This window comes from Zophobas morio, unplaced genomic scaffold, assembly GCF_036711695.1.
Source record: "Zophobas morio isolate AGI-343-1 ecotype UQ-CSIRO unplaced genomic scaffold, CSIRO_AGI_Zmor_V1 ptg000024l, whole genome shotgun sequence".
Classification (NCBI taxonomy): Eukaryota; Metazoa; Arthropoda; class Insecta; order Coleoptera; family Tenebrionidae; genus Zophobas; species Zophobas morio.
In genome coordinates this window covers 727,153-746,849 of record NW_026972129.1, presented here as the reverse complement: position 1 = coordinate 746,849, position 19,697 = coordinate 727,153, and the positions used below count along the sequence as shown (strand labels likewise).

Below are 19,697 nucleotides of genomic sequence, written 5' to 3'. Positions count from 1 at the left end.
AATTTAATCAATAAAATAAATTGACTTCATTAATTTTTTTGAACCACCTCTTAAGAAAATCTAAAAAATATGAATGGAATGATAAATCACAAGTACAAACTCATCATATTTTTTGCATTTTAGATAGGATTTATTCAGCAAAATTTAAGGGTGACGTCACCAATTTTTTTAGGAGGGATGAACAAATACATTTTGAACAAAAGTTTACCATGCTTATAATAACTTTAAAATATTCCCAAGATTTCAAAGCATTCGGTTTTGTAATTCCTGATTAAATCGATAAAATAAATTCACGCCTTCATTAATTTTTTTGAGTCACCCTGCATATGCAAATCCAAAAATATGAATGGAATGATAAATCACCAGTACAGACTCATCATATTTTGTACATTTTAGATACGATTTATTCGGCAAACTTTTGAGCTGACGTCATCAGTTTTTTGTAGAAGATAACCAAATATATTTTGACTAAAAATTTATTATGCTCTTTATAACCTTAAAACATCTGCAAGATTTCAAAGCATTCGGTTTTGTAGTTCCTGATTAAATCAATAAAATATATTTACCCATTCATTAATTTTTTTGAGTCACTCTGTATATGCAAATCCAAAAAATATGAATGAAGTGATAAATGACAAGTACAGGCTCATCATATTTTGTACATTTTAGATATGATTTATTCGGCAAACTTTCGAGCTGACGTCATCAAGTTTTTGAAGGGGATAAGCAAATATATTTTGACTAAACATTTATTATGCTCTTTATGATCTTAAAACATCTGCAAGGTTTCAGAGCATTCGGTTTTGTAGTTCCTGATTAAATCAATAAAATATATTTACGCATTCATTAATTTTTTTGAGTCACCCTGTATATGCAAATCCAAAAAATATGAATGGAGTGATAGGTCACAAGTACAGACTCATCATATTTTGTACATTTTAGATATGATTTATTCCACAAACTTTTGAGCTGACGTCATCAAGTTTTTGGAGGGGATAAGCAAATATTTTTTGACCAAAGATTTATGATGCTCTTTATAGCCTTAAAACATCTGCAACATTTCAAAGCATTCTGGTTAGCAGATTAAAAATTAAATTTCAAAATGTTGTTTTATAATTTAGATTTTTTTTCCAAAAATCTGGACGTTTCGGGTGAAAAGTCGATTCAGAGTTGTAAACTACATGTGTAGGACTATGTTATTTTATATAATTGAAAACCCATTTACTATGTACAATTTTGAAGTGACGTCATCGCATTAGTGGTGGGGATGATTAGACAAATTTTGGTTAGCGTTTTACCATCTACATGCTATTCTTAATATAAGTACAAAATTTCACAACAATCGGTCGAGTACTTTCGGAGATTATCTGTCTAATAAAAATCCGGGGGCAGACGGACAGACGGACAGACGGACGGACAGACGGACGGACAGACGGACAGACAGACGGACAGACAGACGGAAATAGGAGACCTATTTCTTCGTCTTCTAGGGGTCATGAAAGATCGAGAAAACGTAAAAGTAGAGAGTCGGCCGACGGACTCGATTACAATACTTCCTTTGCTTACGCTCGGGAAGTAAAAAATTATTGCCATCGCTCGTACGGACTGTGAGATGAGTCAGATGTCATCTGCATATTCTAGATCGCCGAGTCTGCTTACCATGCCCCACCGAATACCGCTTGCTGTGTCATTTATTTTCTTCATGACATGGTCTAAGCATATGTTAAATAGCAGTGGTGTCAGAACATATCCTTGTTTTACCCCATTTCTTACTGCTATTTCTTTGCTGATATTGCCCTTGTGCATCACTCTGGAGTCTCAGGTTGACCATCTTTACAGGGAGTCCTCTATTTTGCAGGATTTTCCACACTGCCTCCTGATGAAGCGTGTCAGCCTGTGTATGCAAATCCAAAAATATGAATGGAGTGATAAATTACAAGTACAGACTCATCATGTTTTGTACATTTTAGATAGGATTTATTCAGCAAAATTTTGGGGTGGAGTCATCAATTTTTTAGGGGGCATGAGCAAATACATTCTGATAAAAAATTTACCATGCCTATGATAAGTTTAAAACACCTCCAAGATTTCAAAGCATTCGGTTTTGTAGTTCCTGTTTAATAAATCAATAAAATAAATTCACGCATGCATCAATTTTTTTGAGTCACTCTGTAAATCCAAATCCAAAAAATTGGTCTAAAGAGTTTAGACAGTACTTCCCTCGCTGTCGAATGACGACGGCATGCCTATTATGTTTTTTTTTTCTTATTACATTTTTGTAGCGGAGCATTTTAAAAAATTTTTGCGATGACGTCATCAACATTTTTGCAAGGACACGTACCTCAGTTTGGATAGATGTAGTGTAATAAAAAAAAATAGGGCTAGGCGGTTGAAATTTATGCGCTGCGTATGGACCACGGCAGATCAGTGGCTCGCAACCAATGTTACGTATCGCGAAGAAAATTATAGTAGAAACGTTTCTGTTGTATACTATAAAATTTTACAATGTCATTACGAGGGGTTGGCTAAGCTGTTCACTCACTGAGTGTCCCACCGCCTTGGCATGCGCCGCTATTGTTCAACCAGAAGAAGGGTAGCTAAGAACCGCTCGGGTTTCTGGTCTTCCAGTTGTCCGGTTTTCAAATTGACCCTTTTCCTGTAAGATCGTAAAACTTCCATAGTGACTTTCCGTGCGCACGCATCTTCAAAACTACGTATCCGGCACTCCGGCAGCAGAGCAAAGGCCTATGACATAGCCTATGACAACAAACCGCTTTGACAGAATGCAACCAGCTACACATGCGTAATCTGTCGCTCATTGGTTAATTTTAACTTGGCGCTCCAAAAATCTGACTTCGCCTGCGCGATGTTGTCTCGCTCTGTATCATTGGAATTTATATAATGTCTACTCACTTTGCTTACAGGAAAAGGGTCAATTACAATTTATGGTGGGTATGAACCGCTGTGAAGTTAACTGGCTTAAACCATCATAAAATTTTATTGTATACACAGGAACGTTGTCACTGTATGAGAAAACTAACGTTAACTGAACGTCAGTTGATGATTTTAAAATCCATATCCACGATATAATAATAATAATATTTTTAATAATTTTCAAGTGTCTGTCGGGCTCGTTGAAAATAAAACTATTTCTGTACATTATCAAAAATGATGCACAATTCGAAAGCGAGAAGCGAGTAAGGCAAGCATGCACCGGCCGCACTACAGACGGGTTGATGAGATGAATAAATTTCCACCGCCCAGCTTTATTTATAAACAACGACGTATAGCAAAACGCAAGTTAAGTTTATTGGTTTAATAAACTTGTTTTTAAAAAGAACTTTTCTTTTATTCACAATTATTGTTACACACTTGATAATTAATTATTGGATTATTTTATATTGATTACTCACAATTATTTACTTAAATAATTACAACTTATTGGGATAGCGCGATTATGACGGGCTTAAATGAATTTCACGGCGGCATCTTCTGATCTAAACTACAGGGATGACGAATGCTTCTGAACTGAAAAATTAATTATTCTGATGTCTTTTATAAGAAGGAAAACTGCAGAATTGGAGTTCTCATGTTGATATTGATGCAAGTGTAGAAACGCATCTTGCACGTGGCAGGATATGGGTCTGCAGAATGATTGTCCATTGTGGACTTATACTGATATCACAACAACTCCCTCGTTAGATTGAAAATTGGGGGAGCCTGCGATGTCGAATTTTTAAAAGTCTTCCGGTGGTGGACCTGACAACCATCGGGAACGATATCTATGAATTCGAGGCTTGATACAGTTGTGCCAAATGAAAAAGATTACTGTAACAATGAAAAATATACAGATTAAAATTATCCAAATATTAGTGGAGTATGTGATGTATCCGTGGTCCTCTTTTTGAAGATCCTGTTGTATTTCGTACATCCTGTGGTAAATTGGGTCGATGTTTGCCAAGTCGACTGTTTCGAGTTGTAGCGGTTCTTGTTTCAGATTTCTTCCTTGAGTGGTGTATTTGATGAGATTTCTAATTTCGGTGTTTAAATTGACTGTTTCTTGAATTCAGGATTCTGGTAGCTCTGAAGGGTCGTTGAGTTGATTCTTAATTTACAACCATCTGGTATGGTGATAACGTAACTTGCTTTTACTGATAAGTGTTCTTCTTGTTGTCCGCATGTTGAAGTGGCTGGTGGTTCAATTGGGAATATTCCAATCCATTGGTTCTTGTCGATTTTTTTGATTTTTGTGTTTTTAAGGTTGACTTTGATGATTTTACACTGCTGGCAATTTTTTCAAAATTTGAGTAGTTGAATTTCACAAGGTGCTTCTTTGGAAATTTTACTGGTTTGTGGTAAGCTGCAGATATAGTCTCCAGGGGTGACTTCATTACATTTATCGTCGTTCAAACTGAAGTAAAGCTCGTTAAAGTAGAGGTATTTGTGGGATGGTATAATTATTTGGTAAGTTTTGGAGTCATGCTGAATGGGAAATGGGTATAATTGGTAAAAATTGTAATTATGAGGTTCGGTAAGAGGTATCTCAAAAATAAACGTGATATGCAGATCTTTTTGATAAGCCTTAATTTGGATTATTCTTTCGTAGGTTAAAAGGTTTGCTTCGTTGGCTTCGTAGGCGAGACTTTATTCGTCGAGTTTGTTCTCTACTATTTTTAGTTCATTTAATAGATCCTTTGGGTCGATTATTGAATTGTACAGTGTGTTCAATTTTGCGAAGCTGATTGCTGTTTCAATTTCTTCTAATATTCTTAATATTTCCTGCGATATGGTGATCATTTGGAGAAAAACTGTATGCAGATGTAGAAGTGGGTAAATCTCGATTTTCGTGGAAATAGTTCTATTAATAAATTCGATTTCGGTGATCTTTTTGAATAGTTGTTGATTGATGGGTAATCTGGCGATGTTCTTGTTGAATTTTTCTATTGCTGTGGTAATTAGGGAGATTTGTTCATCAAGGAGAATTTTTTGTTTATCTTGCTGGGTTTGAATTTGGGATATTAAGGTTTCATAGCGTTGTCCGTCTTCGCTATCTAAATTTCCAGTGATTGCTTTTACAGTGCTACCTAAGAAGTTGATTAGGCCTCTTTTGGTTCTTAGATTGTTCTTTGATATTGTTTCTGGAAATAACTGAGTTATGTGTTGTTCTATTTGCGTGAATAATTGGTCCAATACTGATTTATAACTATGTACTTCGTCATGTAAACGTGTATTATTGAAATTATTTATTAATTCTCTTGCGTGTCTACGGAGATTATCATATTCACTAATAAGCTTTTCTATGTCGAATATTCTTATGAATGTCCAGTGATCGATAATGTTTCTGGCAATACCTAATTTTTGGGGTAGCAGTCCAGAGTTTTCGGTGATTTTTGTTATCTGTGGCTGAAGTTGGTTGGATCCATAGATTTTGATGATTATCCTGGAACAGGAGGTCTTAAATTATCCATATGTACTTTTTTGGTTTGTTGATCTTGTAAGCGAATCATGCAGGTTTGATTTATTTCGGTCAGCTTGGGGGTTTTTCTCGTAAACTTGTTGTCCTAATACGAATGTATTTTGATTGGGTTGTTTGTTTCGTCTTTCGATTACATGCTCCTTGTGTTGTTGCATATCTTCGGTGATCTTCTGGTAGATTAATTTCATTCGATTTTTGTGATCGATGTTGTACTGCTGTAAATATCGGGTATCGTGGTAAATATCAAACGGGTTTCGTGACGTTGTGTGTCCTAATAATAATTCGAGTGGAGTATAATTGGTGACTGAATGGATTGAGTTGTTGTATCCGATAATTGCGTAAGCCATGGTGGTAATTGGTGGGTCTTTGAAGTATTGTCCCAGAATTCGGTAATGTTCTGTGAGAGTTGAATGTAGTCTTTAAATTAATTTGATTGCGGATGTCTTGTGGTGTTGTGAAGTGAGATTTGATTTTGTGGCTTTCTAAAAGTTTTTTCACGGTGTCATTTTGAAATTCTAGTCCTGAGTCCAATGTGATTTTTTCTGGTACTCCATAGTGTTGGACAAAGATTAATAGTTGGTTTACAAATTTCGATGGCGTTTTTGCTTGAAACTTGATATGCTTGGGCTAATTTCATGAATGCGTCAATAACTGTTAAGAATGTGGTTCCTTTGATTGTAAATAGATCCATGTTTGTTTGTTGAAAGGGTCTGTTAACTTGTTCTTTTAGTTTTAGTGGAAACTCGGGGGATGTCTTTCCTATTTTGGCCTTTTGCATATTTCGCATTTATTGATGTAATCGGCTACGTCTCTGGTTAATTTTGGCCAGTAATGTAAGCGTTGTAATCTGGTGTAGGTCTCACGTATTCCTTGATGATTGTTTTCTCCTTCATGGTGATCTCTTATTAATTCCTTTTGTTCGTTTTTGTCTGTGATTAGAGTTATTCTTTTGGTACAGCGTTTGAGAATTGGTGCTTCGGCGTTGAATGTTTCCTTGTATACTTTGCAAAAGCTCTGTACATTCTTTCGGTGTCGAAAAAGCAATAATAATGTCTTTTTGCTTCGCAATAATCTATTAAAAGATCTTTGATTTGTTGATTATTGTTGTCTTGAGCGATTTGAGCTTTGATTATTGTCATTCCGTTTTCCTTTATAATTTTTGATCTTTACGAAGGGTTTGCAAAAACTGTGGTTATAAAAATTTGTCTTTCTTTTCGGTCGATTGTATCTTCACAGATGTTGATTGTTCTTGGTGTTTCGTTGTTTTCTCGTCTTGAGTTTACTGATGGTGTTGATTTGTTGATATTGCTGCTACTCTAAGCGTTAATTCTGGCAGTTTTACATTAACAGCGCTATTTTGAACGCTAGGAATATCATATTTTTTTGCAGATTTGGCTGAATCTTTGGCTTCCAATGCTTTTAATTCGCACACAACGATATGAAATTCCTTGTCAAAAGTGATACATTGATCTGCGGTAGATGTTTGTTTTAAAACAATTTCCAATTCCTCAATTTCAATTTGAACGTCGAAAATTGACCTGACTTTAGTTAAACATTCTTGTATTTCTGACAAACAAGCTGTACTTTCTTTAGATGACTTTAAATCGTTTATTACGTTTTGAGCCATGGTTAATTTGCGTTTTATCGCTTCCCGCTTAATATTTAAACCAGAAAGTTTTTCAGTAGTCATTGTTCACTAATGAGTCGACGATAATCTACTTGTCACTGATACGAAATAAAGGCCTAATGGAAAAAGTAATCAACTGCACTTACTGGTCGTCGTCAGATGCCACGATGCTCAAGATTGCCTTGGACGTGAAGCTGTTGCAGAAGTCGTCTACGGTCTGGGGATGCTGTCGTCGTCAGATGTCACGATGCTCAAGATTGCCTTGGACGTGAAGTTGCTGAAGAAGTCGTCTACGCTTTGGGGATGATGTCGTCGTCGGTTGTCACGATGCTCAAGATTGCCTTGGACGTGAAGCTACTGGCGAAGTCATCTACGATCTGGGGATGCTGTCGTCGTCGAATGTCACGATGCTCAAGATTGCCTTGGACGTGAAGCTTTTGCAGAAGTCGTCTACGATCTGGAGATACTGTCGTCGTCGAATGTCACGATGCTCAAGATTGCCTTGGACGTGAAGCTTTTATCGACGATATAGGAGAGAACAATACCACTGATTCCGCGAGAAATCCGGCTCGAAGGACCAAAATGTTTTGCGCGAAATAAAATCACCTTTTACGTTTCACGGTTTATTCATAACGCACAAATATTACAGTTGCCGGTCTCTGGGGGCGGCAAGTCTGTACACTCTCGTTACTTCTGGACGACTCTCTCATGAGAATGAATAATAAAAATAGTTAAACTATCCTAAAACGGGTGGGAGTAGGGTGGACAAATTGGCTACGCCCAAACCCCTGTTCAGGTAAACTGAACAGTATCTTTATAGCAAAATCGTGTTTGTTTCCTGTGAGGGTATATTTATATATGTATGTAATTGTGGATATCTTATCCCAAATGCGACATATATTCCATAGGTACTTCCATAATGTAGATAGGTAGATACGAAAATTAATGTCATAAATATGTCATTTGAGAGTGAATGACGACAGCAGGAGGGTTGGACATCTGTGTAAAATTTTCAGCGATGTAAAGTTGCGAATATATCAATTTTGTCTTTGTTGTATTTTGGTCTGGAACTTAACTTTGCGGGTAGTTTTTCAGTACCTTCCCAGTACCCCAAGGGGATCGGGTTTGTTGACGTACCTGCTAAAGTGCAAGATCGGATTTGAAAATATTTGAGAACTGATTCAGTACTCGTTCAAAAAGATATTTATTCTTTCATTAGTTTATTAACCCCGCCGTGTATTTGTCAGCAAGAAGCCTGTGGTTAGGGCGGAGAACTCGGCAGGGGATTATCCCTTTTATTACAATAGCAATAGCTGATGGTAGGTACAGACTTTCATATTCGCCTCTTCCTCGTAGAATTTAAACACAATTTTATGTTAAATATTTTGCAGTTTAATTTTCTTTATCACGTTAGACACTCGTTTATTACCAAATACTCTTTTTTTGTTTTTACATGGTTCTGCCATATAAACTTAGTTTGCTATTACTACTTATATTTTCTCACATTACAGTTTCAAATAATCTGTTAAATTGTATGTATTATTTGAACACCAACAATTTAAAAAGACGTAATGCAGAAAAACAACGATTTTAAAAATCACACTAATTAGTGTCATTTATCTTTCCTATGTAGATTTTATTTATTACCGTACAACTTTACGTATTACATTGCATCGCTTATTACATAAACCCAATATTGTTCAAAATGAAATATGTTTTGTGCAACTCGGCTTGTAGTACCAATACAAATCCAGTTGATACGACCATGATTGTATGGTTTTGATCAGTACTGAATTGTACTTTGATATTGCTCGAAAGACCTTTGTTTTGTTGTGTGCGAAATAATAGACACCGTTCAGTTTCGATGTTTAAAATACAAGATGGTTACAGAAGTACTGAATTTACATTTGTATTTTACAATACCAGGTACAGAGACCCAAAAGGGTCAGTGGCCGCTTCCGGAAATGGAACAAAATACATATTCATATTATAAAAAAATACAAAGTTAATGAAATTCGCGATTAGTTAGTATAATTGCCTAGATAAATACACCCCTACGAAATATTTTAACAATAATAAATTTAGTACATATTTACCTGAATTTCCGCAAAAGCCGTTGTTAGGTATTCCCTGAAATCATTGTACTTATTAGTTACTAATGTCATCTTCTTTGGGTTTTCAGGTAAAAATAAAATATAAGCCAATCGAAAATGTAAATAAAAATTCTGGAAAGTATTGTGGCATTAGAGGAACAAAATTTTGTATAAATGGACGGAACAGCCTTACGAACCTATTATTTGTGATTTGTCAGTGTAAACTAACATACTTAGATAGACAAACATTGTAGTGATTAGTGTTTACTATTTAGTTGATGTAGTATTTAGGTTAATTTAACAGTTTTTAGAATAGTAAATACCAAAGTGGTAGGTAGTGTTTACTATTTAGTTGATGTAGTATTTAGGTTAATTTAACAGTTTTTAGAATAGTAAATACCAAAGTGGTAGACAGATATATTCAGGAATATGGGGCATTCATTCCAAGAAAATTCTCAGCATTTTTGGTAAACGCAAAAGTAAAAAACGACTGATTACTTTGATCACCTTGATATTTTTTAAGAGTTATAGTTTTCGCTGAAAATGGACCCTCGTTTTAGGCATTTTATGTTTTATTTCAAAAATTCATACGTTTTTTTGAAAATGCAACATTGTTCGGGTTTTGGGTTTTTTTCCAGCAACCCTTGTCAACAAAAGCGTCCCCAACTTTCTCTTCTACCTGCAATGTATCTCTTCCGAATTTACCACTTTGTACATAGGTTCCAAACCGTCAACAACAAGAAAATACAGTGTTACACAGCACATGTTGGTGTTTCATTTATATCAATCATTTCGGTACGTATGTATGAGTAATAATCATACATCCAACAACATAGTTTCTTAAAGATTTTTATGTCATGTATATGTATCGCACTGACCTTAAAATCTTGTTCTGAAAAATTTCAGTTTCACAACTCCGGCCCTGTGCACTTTCACAATGCGCGATGATTAAGGGTGCTGTAAACTATCCACAAACTTAAACACGGAACCGGTTCATAAAATTCATACATTTTTAACACAACTTTATTAAAAAATCAGAACGTTTTGGTGGTGAACCTATCACAGTCACATAAATATGTAACCTAGTTACGATGGGATTGACAAACACCCTGCTCGCGATATGATTCCATCGAGGCCATGGAGTGTCGACACATACCGACAGTAGGGATAGTTGCTGACACTGCAAGGGCTTCGTGGGGTTGACGAGAGCGGGTGGACGGCAGTTGGGTTGTGGCAAGAAAAAGAAAAAGAACCTGTGACATGTTTCTCCCAGCCAAACAGTAAGTAGTTTTATTGTATTTGAATCATTAATAGAAAATAACGTAAACTCACGAACTGAGCTTTTTTACCCCGCTTCAAAATATTAAAAAAAGGCAACAGAAGCGTGAGAAAATACCATATAGCGCCGATGTTTTTGTTATAAATTAATAGTTTGTTTTTCAATGTCAACTTAAAAATGCATTAAGCTTATTTAGGAAAGAAAAAAGTTATGTTAACCTGCAGTATTTCAAATTATTAGGTAGGTTACTTGAAATGTTTTCAACATTTCAAGTATATTCAAGTACTTGAAGTATTTTCAGTATTTCAAGTATATGCAAGTACTTGAAGTAATATACTTGGATTATACTTCAAGTACATGAGGAAAGTACTTGAGACTTGAAGTACTTTCAGTAAAAGTAAGTACTTGGTACTTTACTTGAACACTATTTCAACAAGTACTTTGTACTTGGTACTTCAAGTACTTTTGTTCAGTAATTTGAACAGCTCTGTGTCTGATGTATTACTTGGTGATAAGTTTCTTGGTGAACTGCTTGTTGGTGAATGTCTTGGGGTATTGTTTGGTGTTGGCATTCTAAATGCTGGTATTGAGAATTCTTCGGGAGTTGTTGGTGAGAAGTCTATCAAGTTTGAAATGGGAAGTGCGTCGTTGTTGCTGATTGTTGGTTCTGGAGTTCTTAATCCTGTGTTTTGGCTTTCATTTTCTTGTATTAGCTCGTTTAGTAACCGTTCTAGTTCTTCATCTGGTTGAACTGCAGTTGATTGTGCGTCAATGTCCAGAGGGTAAATCTGTATTCTTGAGAGTGCGTCAGCATTTGTGTTAAATTTTCCTTTTTTGTAGACGATGTCGTAATGGTATTCTTCTAGTTTTAATCTCCATTGTACTAATTTTGAATTGGGTTCTTTGAGTGAAAATAGCCATTGAAGTGGGCGATGATCTGTATAGATGGTGAATTTTCTTCCGTATAGGTAGGGTCTGAAATATTTTGTTGCCCATTCTATTGCTAATAATTCCTTTTCGATAGTTAAGTATTTTTGTTCAGTCTCATTGAGTGTTCTTGATGCGTAAGCAATTGGTTTATCTTCTCCTAGTTGTCCTTGTGATAAGACTGCTCCTAGGGCGACATTTGATGCGTCTGTTGGTAAGACGAATGGTCTTGAAAAACCTGTTTATTGTAAAATTAGATGGTTGATCAAAATTTTCTTACAGGTCTCGAATCTTGTTATGAATTGTTGGTCATGCGTTATCTTGGCATTTTTCTTCAAGCATTTTGTTAAAGGTTTTGTGAGCTGCGCAAACTTTGGTATGAATTTTCTGTAATAACCGAGTAGTCTTAAAAATCCTTTAATTTCCTTCTGAGTTTTCGGTAATGGGTAGTTCATGACTGCTTTTATTTTGTCTGGGTTTGGTTTTACTCCTTCGGTTGTGATAACGTGTCCTAAATATGCTACTTCTTTACGTAAGAATTCGCTTTTGTCTAATTGTATTTTGAAGTTTGCTTTTCTTAATCTTTCAAAGACGTCTTTTAGTCGTGAGATATGTTCTTCAAGTGATGTTGAAAATATGATGATGTTTTCAAGGTAAACGAGGCAATTTTCGTTCTGTATTCCTCTTAGAATATTGTCCATGACTCGTTGGAATGTAGCTGGGGCATTCTTTAATCCAAAGGTATACGTAGAAATTCGTAATATCCATTTTCTGTGCTGAAGGCTGTTTTTTCTATGTCGTCAGGTTGCATTTACACTTGGTGAAATCCTGAGGCTAAGTCGAGTGTGCTGAAGTACATGCTCTTTCCTAGCTTGTCCAAAATGTCATTGATGTTTGGTAATGGATACTTGTCGTCGATTGTTTTTTCATTTAACTTTCGGTAGTTCTCTACGAGACTCCATTTTTTTTCTTTTGAAGCGTCCATTTTCTTGTTTACGATCCATATGGGTGATGACCAAGGTGAAATTGAAGGTCGAATTATTCCTTGTCCTAGCATTCAGTACATTTGTTTTCGTACTTCTTCTTTGTGTACTTCTGGGTATCTGTATGATTTTGTAAAAGTTGGATTTTCGTCTTTGGTTCTTATTTGATGCTTGATTTGGTTGTTGAACGTTAAGGGGAAGACGTCCGGTGTGAAAGATGTCTCGATATACCATGCATAATTTCCAGATTGCGTCTTTTTTTTCTGTGTTCATGTGCTTTAGTCGGAGATTGTATAGATTGTCCTTTAAGATTTCGTCAATGTTCGGGTGAATTGGACATAATGGTGGTTGTGGATTGTATTCGTATGTCTTGACCGTATTGATTTCTAAAGGCTTGAATAGTGTGAAGGTCAATTCTTGATCCGTTGGGTTGATTATAGTGGTCGTTGCTTTTTTGTTCTTGACGGTGACGTATGAGGCTGGTATTTCGGCTGAGTCGAATTTTTGCTGGTGTAAGATTCCTTCTGTGACATCTTTGTCGACAGGTATTTAAATGATTTGTTGAGTTCTTGGTTGAAGATTAATTTGAAAAACTGGTTTTCTTCTTTTTATTTCATCACATTCAAAGTAAATGGGAACTATGGCTTTCTCTGTTATCAAAGATTTTTGAACGTAGGAAATCAATTCCGATTAATCCATCGTATTTAGGATTGAAGTCAAATAGAAAATGTTTTTGTTTGATGTCTGGTCTTCCAAAAATTTGCGAAATTGGGATTATTACACTTTCTGAATGTTGAGTGGTTCCGTGAACTGAACGTATTTGAAAATCTTCTCTGATGTAAGAAGGATAAAATTGTTGTGCGACTTGAGGTCGTAGCAAACTGCTAGCTGATCCGGTGTCTATCATTAATTTTAAATTTAATTCCGGTATCCTTATGTATGGTAATCTGGAAATGTAGTTTGTGTCTATCTTGAGTTCGATTGTAGGCTGCTGTGGGCGAAATGCTAAGTCTTGTCCTCGAGAGGCGGGGTTAGCCAAAAATTTTAATTTGGAGAAATTCCTTCGGGTATAACAGCTTCATTGGAATCAGTTGTTGCGAAAGTCTGTCCTTGAAATTGTGCAAATGTGGCATTTTCATCTGATTCATTTTCTTCTTCAAGTTCATTCGGAAATTGGAGATAACTTGTTTGAGGTGAGTCATTCTCGCTGTGATATAATTCTTCGAAGGTGTATTTTCTTTTTTGATTTTGATTTGAATTTTGAGTTGGCCTGGCTATCTGTGTGTCCATTGGTACAACTTGATTTCTTATTGTTTGTGTTTCCATTGCAATTGGTCTTGGAAAATTGTGTCTCGCATTCGGATTTGGTGCGAATACATTTCTTTGAAAATTTCTCGGATTCGGATTTTGGTTGAGATTCGGGTATTGATTTTGCTGAAGATTTTGCGGATAATTTTGTTGATAGTTCAGCATTGTGGGAACTTGATGATAAACTGGTTGTCGCGGAAATCTGTTTGATATATTCCTTTGTCCGGTATTTTGTTGATGTATGCGTTGCATTTGAGGTTGAGGTCGCGAGTGGAACTGTGTGCGTCCTTGATTCGGATGTGAAGGTTGATGATTAGAAGAATGTTGAGTTGCATTTCTGTTTATGAAGTGCATGAGACTGTTGTTTGATTTTAATTCCCGTGATTTGTTCTAAATTAAATAATTTGTCCGATTTTTTAGGTATAAAATGTTTTCTTCATTGAGTATTTGTGCTTGTGCTGCTTCCAGCGTTTGTGGATTTCTTGATCGAACTATTGAACCGAGTGGTTCTCGTAAACCACTTAAGAATGATTTGAGGATTAAATTGTCGAACATGTTTCTTTTTACTATTCGAATTCCTTCATTGGGTTCTGTTACTGCAAGATTTGAAAGAAGAAGACTTTTCATGTCTTGACAGCGACTGTAAAATTGTTGCGGGGTTTCGTTTCCTTGTTTTAAAAGCATTAAATCTCGTAAGAGCGAGTTTTCGTCCGTTACTACTTTAGCCTGTCCGGTTAATTTGTTTTTTATCGCGGTTAATAGGAACTTGTTTATGAATGCTTGTGGATTTGCTGCGTCTTGAATTTGTGTGACGATTAATTCGCAAACAGAAAGAAAGTCAGCGAGTTCAGATGCTTCTCAAGCGTATTTGGGAATGATGTCGAAAAACGATTAATGAAATTCCGCCATTTTTTGATTTTGATCGTTTTGATTGTCTTCGTCTTCAGCGAACAATCGTTCGATTAATTGTACGAGATCCTGAATGTAATCGTTCTTGCAAGGGATTTGATTGAGAAAGGAACGAGTTTTTACTTACATTAACGTCAGCGCGAAGTGTGTTTGCATTTTTCTTTTCTTGAAACGAAGTAGGAGTCTGGCGATTCTTGTCCAGGAGTCCTGCGGCGATTGTGGAGAGTTCGGCGATGCTTGTCCGAAATTCTGCGGTGTGAAAAAGAGGTTTTACCCACACGGAAATTAGCCCATGCAATGGGTTATGATTTTTCGAATCATTGATTTATTAATCGCTAAAAATAGTTGAAAATTTAATTGAGTGTTGTCAAAGGATGTGGCATTTTGCCACCGTTCGAATTTTTTAAATCTGATAAATAACTGTTGCAATAAAAATTAACAAAATCACATAAAATTGGCTTAAAATAAGCGTTTGTAACTCGGCAATTAAATGACGCCTTCGAAAAATTCAAACGGGGGCAGCAAGATCAATGTTTCTTAACTGTGTATATAAAATTGCGACGTTGTAAATTACAAAATGTTGCTATAAAATGCAAGCCGATTTCTGGTCGTCCTCACTCGGATCAGGTGAGCTAAGCGGGCGCTCACATCTAAAGCACTTTATTATACAAGCAGACGCATCCGCCATATTGAATCCCAGAATTTTAGTGGGAAATTTGAAATCTAGTAACATTCCAGTTATTATTCCGAGTACGAAACGTCACTGTCAAAAACAATAATTTGCTTTGCCTTTTGTTGTTTAAAGTTCAGATTACAAACATATGTGATTCCTTTTGTTAAATTTTAGCGACGATGAAAAAATTCCGCCATTATAATTTTTTCAAAATTAAATATTATTTTATTATATACTACTCGCCGAAAAAATCGCAACACCAAGAAGTGGCAGTTTTTTATTAATGAAACTTTGTGGAAATATGTATCTATGTTTGATAATGTACTGATAAAAGTTACAACAGATTTTACCGAAAACCGAAGCTTATAAAATTTTTTCTTTCTTATTGTTCTCTGCCACTGATAATTTCTTTGCATTACTGTTCACCATGGGAATTTGTGTTTTATTGTGCTATCTGACAATATTAGTACTGTCACAATGTCTCGTGTGCGTAGACGTCGAAATTTTCAACAACTAAGTCTGTTAGAGCGAGGTCGCATTTTGGGACTTCGCGAAGCAGGTTGTCATTTCGGGAAATCGCTGCTCGCGTGGATCGAAATGTTTCAACTGTATTGCGATGCTGGCGAGCATAGCACGAGGAAGGTAGAGGTCACCGAGCTAGAGGTTCTGGGCGCAGGAGGAACACGAATCCACGTGAAGATCGGTACCTACCAACATTGACAGTAAGAAACCGACATGTGTCTACACGCAGGATAGCAGATGACTGGTATGCGGCGGTTGGTCGGCCGATTGCGATGAGAACAATTTACACCCGCATTCAGTCTTTTGGACTACGTTCCTATCGTCCCCATTTGGTACTACCGCTAACTCCAGAACATCGCCGTCAACGCTTGGAATGGTGCCGCAAACGTTTAGGCTGGGATCTTGAGTGGAATTCAGTAGTCTTTTCAGATGAATCCCGCTTTTGTTTAGGCATGCACGATGGTCGGCAAAGGGTTAGAAGATTTCGTGGAGAACGAAGGAATATTGCTTTTTCTGTGGAACGGCATGTGGCTCGAACTGTGGGCATAATGATATGGGGAGCTATTGCATATGGCAGCAGGTCACCTTTAGTCATGATTCAAGGCTCTATGACAGCTCAACGATATGTTGATGGAATCCTGGAACCGGTTGTTATACCGTTTGTTCAAACCATCGAAGATGCCCCATTTCAGCAGGACAATGCCCGGCCGCATATTGCACGGGTCTCTTTGAGGTGCTTAGAAGATGCCCAAGTGCAAATTATTCCTTGGCCTCCTCGTTCGCTGGACCTGTCACCTATTGAACATGTGTGGGACATGATCGGCACAAGGCTAGGTGAATTACCACAGTATCCACAGACTCTAGCTCAACTTAGACATGAAGTCCAGGTTGCCTGGGAATCCCTGCCTCAGGAGGATATCAATAATTTAGTTAGAAGTATGCCACGGCGAGTTGCAGAATGTGTAAATGCGAGGGGTGGACCGACACATTATTAATTTTTTACTGTTGTTGTTCGTCGAATTTTAAACTGCAAATGTTATGGTGCATTTCTTTTGTCAAGACAATGACACCCACAAACTTTAGTTAAAATCAAAACACTACTTCTTGGTGTTGCGATTTTTTCGGCGAGTAGTATATATACACTCACCGGCATGAAAAACGGGCCAGCAGTCTTATAGGTTTGTGGGGGAAACACTCGTTATTGACATCCTTAAAGAGTGTGTCAATAATAATTAATTTTGCTTTTTTTGGAAACTTTAATTTTTTTTTCAGCTTTGTTTGATTATTGAATTTTTATCATTTTCTATAAATGCGGGTCGCCCGTTTTTCATGGCGGAAAGTGTGTATTGTCGAGATTACATTAAAATTTGTAATATGTATAACATATGTATACATTATTTAGCAAAGTGTAGAACTTCAATTTTTTTATCTGTAAATCCATTAATCTTATGTAATTACGTATTTATGTTTGTAATTAAACACACTTCACAATAAATAATATTTTAATAATAATAACAACAACATTAACAATAGAAAAAAAATTGCAATTTAAATTTTTTAGACATTGAAATATGTCCTGCAGATTTTCGTTTTTCGGTCCCACTTTTTGTAAATGAAAACCCTCTTATTATCACATAATGATCTAAAATCATTTTCAAAATCGAACAACATACCGGTGTGTTGTCAATATTCTTATTTACAATTTTTACCACCAAATCTTTTAGTGCGATTTGACCCTTTGAAATGGCTGCCTGTCTTCTTAATATTTCAATTTCTGTATCCACAATAATAGAAAATAATTTTTTTTTATGTGCACTAAATTGCTTCCAAAATCTCTATACACGGTTAAATACTGGTATTTCTCGTCACAGTCCTCCCCACTTTTTAAAAAATGTTTACAAGTCAAACATATTTTCTTTTTTAATGTGTAATTAACACACACTCCGCCTAAATAATACATATTGTTGTAATCAGCATCAGTAAGCTCCACCTCCTCATCTGCTGAAACTACATTTTCAAGTTCTTCATGAAGCGTTGTCTCATCAAGTTGGGTTATATTCGCCTGCGTTTTATTAAGGCAGAAATCCTTGAAATTTAATAAAGCGTGATCACTATCTGCCACGTAATTTGTGTGTTGCAAATCACTCATAAATTGAGACAGTGAAATAGCCCTTACTGCTCGCTTTGCAGCAAGTGCAGTAGGCTTCGCCGCTGATCTTTTGCGTACTTGTGAAAACACATTTTCCAAGGCATCTTGCGACATTCTGCTTCCTAAAACAAACTGATACCCTCTCTCAAAACATTTGGTTGTCAGTTCAATATATGACAATGTAGTCATAATTGAACCTGTATTTAAGGGTTTCCAACCATTTCCAATATTTGTGTGTTGCATAATTATAATAAAGTTTTTTAAAAATGAATATTTCCGGTCCTTATTGTTTTTTGTTATAGATTTCAAAATGGAACGAGACATCAATAGTTCCAACCATTCACTTAAAAGTCTTATAAACCATGCTGTAGTTAACGCTTCAGGAGGAAGTATTTTTAAACTTACAGCAGTTTCTAATCCAGCGGCAGTTGCGGTGGATAAATATCGCAGGGCAAGGCCAACATTCATTTTTTGATAATGGGACGGGGATATGCAAATTTCATTCAAGTGCGACAACAATTTCAACCTGCCACTTCTCTGACTTTCGCTATCAAATAATTGTTTTATTACGACATTTGATATTAAATTCTCATTAGCAATGGTCGTTTGTGGCAAAGTTATTATATTGCCATATTTTCCTATGGCGTTTCGCCAATTTTTTGCCAAATAACATATATCGGCAAAAACATTTATCTTTACCCCATTTTCAACTTCAAAAGAAATTCTTCTTTCTGTTCTGTTTACACAAACATTCAATGCTACCCACATGGCTTTATTATTTGATCCCATGTCGGAAGTTAAACCACGTACAGATAAACCTATATTGTTGGCAGCAGTTATTGTTTTGCAAATGAATTCTTTCATTATCAGTCCTGAAGTAGAAGGACCTGTAATGTGCATCCCTAATATTTGCTTCCAATTGGTGTTTAATCCACGTAATAAAACTACTGTTAAATGAAACCTCTTGCTTCTTCATCCCCTAATGTTACATTTCCTACAAGTAAGGAAGAATGTTTGTCAAAACTTGCTGTACCTGAAATTTCCATTTCATCCACCACAATTTGACAATCTCTTTCATTTCTTGAGAGAACCGAAACTTTTTCTTTGAGTAACTCAAGAACATTATCAAATAATCCGATGTTAATTTGGAAATGTTGAATGCGGCGATTTAAAGTGCTATATGATGGGCATGGATATCCATTACTATTTAAGTAACAGTACCCATGTTTGCCTAGAGCAAATCGCAATTTCAGACCTACCAAAATACTTTCATCTGTCCATTTTACATTCGCACAATTACTAGTTAAGCAATCAATTTGCTCTTTAGAGAGAAATTTTCTTAAAATTTCATCTTTCTTTTCGATTTGTTGCCTTAACTTTACAATTTTTTGCTTTTCTGCACACAAACTTTCTTCCTTTATTCTTAGTTCTTGTTTCAGCTTTTCAAGCTCAGCACATAATTGTTCATTTTTTGCACGTAGTTGTGCAACTTCAAATGAAATATCACATGAACTAGTCACAAGTAGTTGTTCCTAAAACTTATCATGTCAAGTACTGCTTTGAGATAATTATTAAATTCTTACATCTGAATCGATACTCTTGTTCGTATTTTTCTGTACACTGATCACCTTTGGGATGTTAAAAATTGTGGGAACCGCATAGGGCGCGAGTTTCTTTCGACCGTCGACTCTGTTCAATTCAAACTGTGTTTCTTCGAAGTGCATCTGAAATACGCATTTTAAGTAAATATA

The 19,697-nt window shown here is 36.0% G+C and overlaps 1 protein-coding gene across 12 annotated transcripts in view; it reads left to right on the top strand.

Moving 5' to 3' along the window:
* The window catches only part of Dscam2 (Down syndrome cell adhesion molecule 2), a 956,598-nt gene that overhangs the window by 388,098 nt on the left and 548,803 nt on the right, over positions 1–19,697 (top strand). Inside the window, exon 18 of one of the 12 annotated variants that reach the window (XM_064064651.1) lies at positions 9,286–9,958. The exons of the other annotated variants lie outside the window; for them this stretch is intronic. Coding sequence (XP_063920721.1) covers positions 9,286–9,302 — 17 coding nt within the window. The 3' untranslated portion in view covers positions 9,303–9,958. Of the gene's footprint in view, positions 1–9,285; positions 9,959–19,697 lie in introns of those variants that run through there. 12 annotated transcript variants of the gene reach the window in all.